General features: G+C 44.1%; 1 protein-coding gene and 1 pseudogene across 3 annotated transcripts in view; one reads left to right on the top strand and one right to left on the bottom strand.

The window, feature by feature from the left end:
- txndc11 (thioredoxin domain containing 11) overlaps positions 1-5,671 on the top strand; it is a 6,563-nt gene extending 892 nt beyond the window's left edge. Inside the window, exons 2-12 of one of the 3 annotated variants that reach the window (XM_043258097.1) lie at positions 570-786; positions 862-959; positions 1,040-1,169; positions 1,288-1,378; positions 1,658-1,770; positions 1,850-2,047; positions 2,370-2,793; positions 3,748-3,890; positions 3,982-4,094; positions 4,182-4,262; positions 4,332-5,671. In XM_043258097.1, the coding sequence (XP_043114032.1) occupies positions 570-786; positions 862-959; positions 1,040-1,169; positions 1,288-1,378; positions 1,658-1,770; positions 1,850-2,047; positions 2,370-2,793; positions 3,748-3,890; positions 3,982-4,094; positions 4,182-4,262; positions 4,332-4,848 (2,125 nt within the window). In that variant the 3' untranslated portion in view covers positions 4,849-5,671. Of the gene's footprint in view, positions 1-569; positions 787-861; positions 960-1,039; positions 1,170-1,284; positions 1,379-1,657; positions 1,771-1,849; positions 2,048-2,369; positions 2,794-3,747; positions 3,891-3,981; positions 4,095-4,181; positions 4,263-4,331 lie in introns of all 3 variants that reach the window. The other 2 variants (XM_043258147.1, XM_043258020.1) reach the window with 2 other exon arrangements.
- Positions 5,672-8,843: 3,172 nt separating this feature from the next.
- Positions 8,844-10,000, bottom strand: part of LOC122362068 — a 4,679-nt pseudogene continuing 3,522 nt past the window's right edge.

Genomic DNA, 10,000 nt, shown 5'->3' with positions numbered 1-10,000 from the left:
CTCTCTCTCTCTCTCTCTCTCTCTCTCTCTCTCTCTCTCTCTCTCTCTCTCTCTCTCTCTCTCTCTCTCTCTCTCTCTCTCTCTCTCTCTCTCTCTCTCTCTCTCTCTCTCTCTCTCTCCCTCTCTCTCTCTCTCTGTCTCTCTCTCTCTCTCTCTCTCTCTCTGTCTCTCTCTCTCTCTCTCTCTCTCTCTCTCTCTCTCTCTCTCTCTCTCTCTCTCTCTCTCTCTCTCTCTCTCTCTCTCTCTCTCTCTCTCTCTCTCTCTCTCTCTCTCTCTCTCTCTCTCTCTCTCTCTCTCTCTCTCTCTCTCTCTCTCTCTCTCTCTCTCTCTCTCTCTCTCTCTCTCTCTGTCTCTCTCTCTCTCTCTCTCTCTCTCTCTGTCTCTCTCTCTCTCTCTCTCTCTCTCTCTCTCTCTCTCTCTCTCTCTCTCTCTCTCTCTCTCTCTCTCTCTCTCTCTCTCTCTCTCTCTCTCTCTCTCTCTCTCTCTCTCTCTCTCTCTCTCTCTCTCTCTCTCTCTCTCTCTGTCTCTCTCTCTCTCTCTCTGTCTCTCTCTCTCTCTCTCTCTCTCAGTCGTGTGAAGAGCGTGGTGGCATCTCCTCGGGCTCCTCTGCGGTTCTTCCCGTCCGAGTCTCCTCTGGTGGATCTGTTCCTGGGTCAGTTAGAGGAAGTGGAGGGTCTGCGGGAGGAAGCGGACGTGACGCTGGTCTTCTACTACGCTCCCTGGTGTGCTCACTGCATCGCCGCTCGGCAGCACGTCCAGCAGGTGGCGCTGCGGCTCGCCCGACAGGTGATGCCCTCGGACCTCATCCAGAAACAAGCAGCTGCCGTTTCCTGCCTGTGATGATGCGCTTCCTGTGTTCAGGTGCAGTTTGTGGCGGTGAACTGCTGGTGGAATCAGGGCAGGTGCAGGAAGCAGAAGAGCTTCTTCCAGTATCCAGTCATTCATCTGTACTACAGGAGGTACATACTCTCACAGAGACGAGCCGCGAGCTCACAAACACTCATCATAACTGTGTGTGTGTGTGTGTGTGTGTGTGTAGCGTCGGTCCGATCGAGTACAGGGGTCCAGTCCACTCTGAGTATCTGGAGAGCTTCATTCAGAGAGTTTGTGCTCCACTCACGTACCTGCCCTCCGTTAGAGCCCTGCACACCTTCCTCACTCAACACCAGGTACACACACACTCACTCACTCACACACACAAATAATCAGAACACTGTAGTCAGATCTCTCTATTAATGTCTATGAAGAATATAATGTGTGTGTGTGTGTGTGTGTGTGCTTCAGCAGGCTGTGGTGGGTTATTTCCAGTTCAGCACGTCTCCTCAGCCGGCTGGTTACATCATCTTCTTGTTGTCTGCTTTGCACGCACTCAGACGAGGTAATCACCCACCCACACTCACACCTCCATCCACCCTCAAAGCCACACCTCCATCCACCCTCAAAGCCACACCTCCACCCACACCTCCATCCACCCTCAAAGCCACACCTCCATCCACCCTCAAAGCCACACCTCCATCCACCCTCAAAGCCACACCTCCATCCACCCTTAAAGCCACACCTCCACCCACACCCTCACCTCCATCCACACCCTCACCTCCATCCTCCCTCAAAGCCACACCTCCATCCACAATCGCTCACTGACTTCTGTTTGGTACAGATCAACAGGGGGAGGTGCACTTCGCTGTGGTGACCAATCAGGCAGTGGCAGAGGGCGTGTCACTCAGGGAGGATGAAAGTGTGTATCTGCACCGGCGTTTGAACAGCTCGCTGGTGAGGTGATCATAACACACACTCGTTCTGAACACACACTCGTTCTGTGAAGTTTAAAGCTAGCTCTGTGTGAGCACAGGTCTTCCCGCGGACGCAGAGGAACTTCACCGCTCAGGCTGTCTGTGATTGGGTGTTTGAGAACAGAGAGAGTGTCATTCACTGGATTCAGCCAACGGGAGGGAAGAGTTACTCGCTGGAGGTGGAGCTACAGAAAGGCCCTGCCCTCCTGACCTTCCTCCCACACAATCCCCTCACAGCCAATCAGCTGCTGTCCCAGGTTCCTCCAGCTGTTTTTTTTAATTTTTTATAATTGTTATAAAACATTATAATGTAAAATAATACTACAAAATCATTAAATGTTTTGAGTCAGAATCATAATTTTTTTTCTTCATGATGAAATGTATGTGATGGTCATGCACATGTAGTCAGTAAAGCTGGTTCTGTGAATCTAGTGAATCTCCATCACGTGATCACTGAACAGCAAAACAATCATCTGTGATTAATGGGTTTTCAGCATTTAAATACATCAATCTGAAGGCTTGTGCATGCTTAGTGTCCTTGATTGTGTGTGTGGGTGTGTGTGTGTCTCTGTCTCTCAGGTGAGCGCTGTGGCTCTGCAGTATCACTGCGGCTCAGAGGAGGACTGGTTCCCACGCTGCTGTCAGTCTCTGCCGGTCTCGTGGTCAGCTGATGTGAGTGTGTGTGAGCTGTGTGTGTCTCGTTGCTGGGCTCTGGCTCTTTCTCTGCAGCGGGTCAGTCTCTCCTCCTGCAGGAGCGTCCAGAACTCGTACGGTGTGTTGGGCCGGGGGAGCGTCTGCTGCAGGAGCGTCCCCGGGCCCCCACCGGACTCCATCACGGGTCTGCAGTGCCGCTCCAACAAGACCCTGCGCTTCTATCTGCTGGACACTCAGCTGCACTGGCCGCTGGCGCAGAGACTCGGAGCGTCCGCTGACCTGCCCTTCATCACCATCATCAACCTAAGGGACGAGACACACTACGTGCTGAACCGCACCGACGCTCTAGGTACAGTACTACACGCGCACACACACACACACACACACACACATTCAAACTTTCACACACGTTCAGCAACACAAACACTGACAAACTTTACCATACTAACACTCCGTTACGTGCACATTGATACATGCTCACACTCAAACTCATTCACTCATGCTCACATACTTAGAATTACACACGCTTGCATTTTCTCACGCTCACAAATTTACATACATACATGCTCACAGTCACTCACAGACGCTCACACGCTTTCATACCCACACACTTTCGTACTCACACACTTGCATACTCGCTCTCATACTCACACGCTTTCATACTCACTCACATACTCTCATACTCACATACTCACACACTTTCATACTCACACGCTTGCATACTTGCTCTCATACTCACACGCTTACACGCTTTCATACTCACTCACATACTCACACACTTTCATACTCGCACGCTTTCATACTCACACACATACTCTCATACTCACATACTCACACGCTTTCATACTCACACACTTGCATACTTGCTCTCATACTCACACGCTTACACGCTTTCATACTCACTCACATACTCTCATACTCACATACTCACACGCTCACATACTCACATACTCACTCACATACTCACTCACATACTCACTCACATACTCACACTCATACTCACTCACATACTCTCATACTCACATACTCGCACGCTCACATACTCACATACTCACACTCATACTCACTCACATACTCACTCACATACTCACACTCATACTCACACTCACAGGCTTTCACACTCGTTCACAGACGCACACGTGCTCACATACTCTCACTCACATATTTTTAAGACGTTTAATTACTAAATAGATTGGAATCACCAGGTGAGCTTAACAAACTAATTTTTACTAAACTAAAAAAAAGTATCTCAAAAATAGCCTGTCTGCTCTAAGCATTATTGTTCTCTCTCTGTGTGGAGCAGCAGATTTCATCCAGAACTTCAGCGCATCCTACAGTCCTTTACACAGACATCTGGTGGGACACAAACCACAGCAGCAGACGCGGTCCCTCATACAGGAAGTGACCTCGGACAGCTTCCTGCACACCGTCATGGACTCGCAGAAGGTGAGAGTAGCTGCTCTTTATAATGTAAGGAGAGGGATATAAACACACGATCACAGTAAGAAGGATAGCCGTGCTGTTCTCCGTCTCTCAGGACGTGCTGCTGCTGTATTATTCGGCCTGGTGTGGTTTCTGCTCGGTTCTCAATCACGTGTTTCTTCAGCTGGCTCGTCTGTTCCAGGGAAACAGCGCCCTCATGGTGGCCAGGTGTGGAGCTGCACATTACACTACGTCTGTCCGTGCTTTCAGGAGTGCTGTGAGTCAGTGTGTGTGTGTGTGTTCTTGCTGTTTCAGAGTGAACGTTGGCCGCAACGATCTGCCCTGGGAGTTTATGGTGGATCATCTGCCGTCAGTGCTGTTCTTCCCCAGACACAGGTGATAAACTCATCCTTCATGTTGATCAAACCTGTCTTTTCCGTTCTGAACCATCACCGTCTCTCACAGGAAGCAGATGAGCGTGAAGTTTCCTGAAAACACACCCATGACGGTCCCCAACCTGCTGCGGTTCGTTCTGCAGCACACGGGCCACGCCCCCTGGGAGGAGCCTGGTGGAGGGGCGGAGCCTCGGTCCCTGCTGGAGGCGGAGCTTCAGGCGCTGCAGCAGCAGGTGTTTTCTCTACATCGGGCTCGGGAGCGTCTCTCCCAGCAGCTCTCGGTCCTGTGGAGGGAGAACCGGCGGCTCACGCTGCACACACACACGCTGCAGACCCAGAATGCCGAGCTGCAGGAGCAGAGCGAGCAGCTGGAGACGCTCTACAGAGAGAAAACACAGCAGCTGAGCGACAGCGTTCACAGACTGCAGGAGCTGGCGGACGCTTCTGAAGAACTTCTGGAGGAGAACACGCTCCTCAGAGTCCTGCTCAGCGTCCTGAGAGAGAGAGACGCTCAGGACACACAGAGACAGGAAGAGGACCGTCGAGAGGAAGTAGAGGGACAGGAAGGGAAGTGTGAAGCTTCCTGACGACAGATGATTAGCAACCTGTCCAGCTCATACCTCAAAAGCAAATAAGAAATGGTGTTTTATGAAAAGAAAATGTGTGTGCATTGTTGTCAAATTTAGGTACGTTTCCACTCGAAATGCAAATCATGTCATTCTCGTTACTGTATGAGAAATGAAGATATATCTCTTATATCACAGTGGCATTTCTCGTGCTGATTTCAAAAAACATTTTTTATTAAAATTGTAAATGGCGTTTAAAACAATCTAATGAGAATCACAAGAACAACTAAAAGTTCTGGAAAAATCACAGAACTGAGAATGAGATTATTTACATTAATGAGCTGTTTGTTTAATTATGAAAATGAAGTTATAATTTATAAAAACATAGGATCGATTTTCTCTGCAGAATGTATCTTTTTTGTTTTCTTGTGGTTGGAGTGAAACATGATTTTCGGGGAACTGAAGAGGACAAACAAACTATAGTATTTCTGTTTGTTTTGTTAAAATTATTATTTTTTTATGGTTGATAAAGTATTGATTTTAGTTCAGTATTCAGGGAATATCATATTAGAAAGATTAAATTGAAGTTACTGGTGGTCGTTACTTGCAGGCCCAGATTTAATAACTAGGGGTTTGTTAAGAGTTTAAGGGCTTTCTTTACTGAGGTCTAAAGTCAACTCAGCCTTCAATAACCTTCAGAGTAATCTCAGAGAAACATGGCTTTCAGGGAAACAAAGGTTTTTCACTTTCCCCCTTCGTTTCCGTCAGCGAGGTTTACGCTTAGTCTGTTATTTGACTCTGAACCGCTCCAGCTGATGAATAAAACAATGAAACTACATCTCAACGGTGTTTAATGTGTGTTTTTACTCAGAGCTACGTTATCATAGAGAGCACTTTTAATTTTATGATAAATGACTTTTAAAAAACTACAAACAGTTCATTCAGAAAACATACATTTAATTAAAAAAGCACTAAAAACAGGGAACGTTACTCAATCTGTGAAGTTTGATTTAATTCTACACCTTTTGTTCGAGCTTCTGTATTACAGCCCAAAGAAGGAACGAGGACAGCAGCGTTTCATCCTCTTTCTTTATATACCAAAACAAAGATAGAAAACTTGAGAAAATTACATGCATTTAAAAAAACCTGACTGAATAATAGTAATGAAGTGTCTTCAGTGGAGTGTACTGAGGTACAGGATGACTCTCTCTGTGTTTGTGTGATGTTTCTCTCAGAGATAGGATGACCGTACTCCTCTCTGACTCTCCATTTCATTCAAAGATAGTGTAGAAATACAGACAGAAAGAAAGAAGAAAAGACAAAAATATCTGAATCAGCTTTCAGGTGAAATTGCTATTAGCTGTGTTTGGAATAATTATGATTAATATTCTGCTAAGATTTATATTTCAGTGTAATTCCTGCAGAAATGGGTAGTTTATGATCATTCTGCTGTGCTTTTATGAGTTTGGAAAGCAGCGTCTGAAAAAAAGTGCTGAAAAGTAGAGTATGAATGATAAAAGTGTTTGTGGATTTTGAAAAATGTTTCGACTGAAAGCAGAGAATGATCAGGGAGTGAACAGATCAGAACAAGTGTAATGACGGACATCTATGAACAGGTATGATACGAGCAAGTGTGTGTTCCTCGCGTCTGATTTTCTCTTCACGATGGAGACTGTGTTTGATCTGAATCACTCACTCGGTCTGAGAGTCTGTTCGGTGTGAGAACAGAGAACCGAGCTGAACCAAGCTCCTGTTTTGTATTTCCTGTTGATTTCTGCCATCAATCTTAATGATAATGAATGTTAAGAAAACATTTGTTTCTCATTTATTTGGTTCCACGGGTTTAGCTGATTTTAGTTTTATTTTAACTCCATTTTTAATCAACATCAAGGTGTATGCTGTCCATACTTCCTTATTTTTTACTCATTTTATAGTTATAGATTGTCCACCTGTAATCTCTTGTGAGAGTCTGTCATCAGCTCTTCAATCCTCTAACTCTTTCCTGAGAGAGCTGGATCTGAGTAACAATGACCTGCAGGATTCAGGAGTGAAGCTGCTCTCTGAGGGATTGAAGAGCCCAAACTCTCAGCTGAAGATCCCGAGGTGTTCAAGAACATATAAGAGATCATTTACAGTCGGTTGATGTGTGTCTGTAGATCAGGGGTCACCAGGGTCAGTCCTGCAGAGTTTAGCTCCAGCTAGGGGTACACAAAAAATATTTGTTTTTTATTAAATAGTGGTTTACAATAATAACAGCATTGTTGTTACTTTATGTTCTCGCTCTAATAGAGTAGGAGTGTATCTGGATTGGTCGGCCGGCTCTCTGTCCTTCTACAGCGTCTCTGACACACACACACACACACACACACACACACACACACACACACACACACACACACACACACACACATTCAACACCAGATGAGCTCCTCCGTGACTCTGTGTCTGTACATATTCTTTCTGATGTTCACATGCACAGTCAATTAAATCATTTTTGTGCTGTAAACTAAAGACTAAATCTTTTATATACAGTAACAGTAGTTTGATTTAATATTTGTACTGTAAACTGATCAATTCTAGTAAAAGACCATACGTGACTCATTTAGTGATGAAGTGGTTTATGACTCTGATGACAGTATGAATAATGAAGAGCGAAACACACTGGATGAATGTCTCCTGATCGTCTGCTTTATTTCTCAGTCTGTGCTGATTTAACACTAAATGAATTCAGTACAAACACTCATATCAGGAGCTAAGAGCTTTAGTCTCTAGACAATCTTCATCTCTTGTTTTATTAGGTCTCCACAAGCACAACTTTATATGACAGGTGCAGCACAGCCGTAGTTCTCTCGGTCTGCTTTCATCTCTACAGAAAGTGCACTAACAGTGCTTTATATACAGGTGCAACTCAAAAAACGTTCATATATTCATATATTCTAAATGCATTACATGCAAAGTAAAACATTTCAAATGTTTTTGTTGTTGTTTTGATTTAGATTATTGGAGCTAACGGCTATTGAAGGTTAAATATTAGAAAACCTGACATTTATAAAGATTTATAAAGAAACCTTCCTAAATTTGGTCTTACAATCATCTCTTGAATTATAGACTGAATGTACGACCCTTTCAGATGAGAAATCTATAAATCACACCATCTTGAACTAAATGGTATCCACTCTCTGCTTGTAAACGACTCATAATTCATGTTATTAACATATAAATGATCACTAATCATCATATTTAGACAGCCTCCACAATGATCGTCTTCTTCTCACTGCCAGGTCAGCGGTCCTCACCATTACTGTGGTTTTAGAACAAGATGTCCTGAAGGTGTCCGGCAGAGATGCTCCCTGAATGAAACTGTTTTACTTTCTAGAGCTGGACGTTTGTAATTGGAATTGAATGATCAAATAAAAAAACTTTTGAATTGTATTGTAATTAGTCTAGAATATGTGATAATTTCACTGAAATAATATGATATTTTTTTGATATTCTCATTTTTTGAGATGCACCTGTGAAGTCTGAAACTAGTCCTCTGATATCTTACATGATACTCTTACTCTAAACATTTAGAGTTACACTGAGATTTCTGTAAAATCTTACTTTGTTTGTCTTTGTAGTGTACTTGATTTTGGGAAATTGTGTGTGTGTGTGTGTGTGTGTGTGTGTGTGTGTGTGTGTGTGTGTGACACATATTTAGGTGTGAATTCATGGTGTACAAATACAGGTACGTTATGTGTGTCTCAGATTTGTGTAACGGTTGGTCTCCATAAGCATGTGTGTTTGGTTGAAGATGAGTGTGTGTGTGTGTGTGTGTGTGTGTGTGTGTGTGTGTGTTTGGTTGGTGATATGTCAGTTGAGTGTTTGGACTGGATGTGTGTGTGTTGCATGCGTTTTGTGACAAATGAGCGGAAATACATTTCTGTCAGGATCATTGTTGACAGTTAGTATACATTTGAATTCGTCAAAATGAAGGAGAATCAGAAGACTGGATCCTGACTGATAGAGGAGGAGGAGCTGGGGATTATTAGCTACTGATGATACTGACTTTATATATGGATGCTTGTGATGTGTAAAGCTACGCTAGACTTGGATGACGTGGGTATGACATAGGTGTTAGAAGGAGAAGGTGACTTTTCAGGACATTAGCTCATGTCCACACTTTTCAGAACACTTATAAATCACACAGAATAGAGTGTATTGAAAATCCGAAATAGCAGAATGTTTCCTGTAAGGGTTAGGGTCGACAGTACATACAGTACTATACATCTTTTCACAAAAACAACTGTGAGAGTGTGTGTGTGTGTGTGTGAGTGTGTTGGGTTATGTTAGGTTGGTGCTATGGCTCGTTTCCGTAACCATCCGAAGCTCAGGAACTTCATGATTCTCACGCTGACGTGCATGATTCCTCCCAGGTTATACAGCATGTGATAGAAGGTGTGGACCGACAGGCCGCGCGTCTCGTCCGCGTACTTCAGCGCCACGATGGGGGTGTACAGAGGATTGGTCAGGTTACGGAACGGAGGCCGCGGAGACTCGATCACCTTCTTAGTGACCTTCAGAAACACACAGACAGGGAGTGAGTTGAATCTATTCATCTCCCCAACAGCAGACGATAAACGCTTCAGCTCTTTAAAGTTGGTTGGAATCATAATGGTTTTGAAAGCGATTCAAGTAATAGTGTGGATTATGGAGTCCCTCAGGGCTCTATCCTGGCCCCTGTTTTGTTCTGCTTGTATATGCTACCTTTATGGGATGTTCTTTCTAAACATGTGGTGTCAAGCTCATCTTCAGCATGTGTATCTGTTATTATGTTTTGATTTTCTTTCATTTATTATTAACAAGAGCAAAACTTTATTGTGTTTGAGTAACAGGTGCATCAGGTGCTTTTGATGAGAGATTTGGTTTCTTTATGACAAAAACACAAAAAACCTGGGTGTCATATATTGGAACGAGTCATCTTTAAACATCTTCAGACGGTTCAAAATGCTGCCTCCAGACTTTTGTCTGGAACTCGGAAATTTGATAATATTTCCCCATAATTGCAGTCTTTGCCCTGTGAATACCTTAGCTGCAAATTACCTTTCTTATCTTTTGCGTTTAATAATCCTGCTAGATCATGCAGGAAATCTCAAGAAAGACCGCTGATGGTTCTGAGATCTAGACTTAAGGT

This window comes from Puntigrus tetrazona, chromosome 1 (genome assembly GCF_018831695.1).
Source record: "Puntigrus tetrazona isolate hp1 chromosome 1, ASM1883169v1, whole genome shotgun sequence".
In the NCBI taxonomy this organism is placed as follows: Eukaryota; Metazoa; Chordata; class Actinopteri; order Cypriniformes; family Cyprinidae; genus Puntigrus; species Puntigrus tetrazona.
The sequence above is the reverse complement of the archived record's forward strand: the minus strand, read 5'-3'. Positions and strand labels throughout refer to the sequence as shown.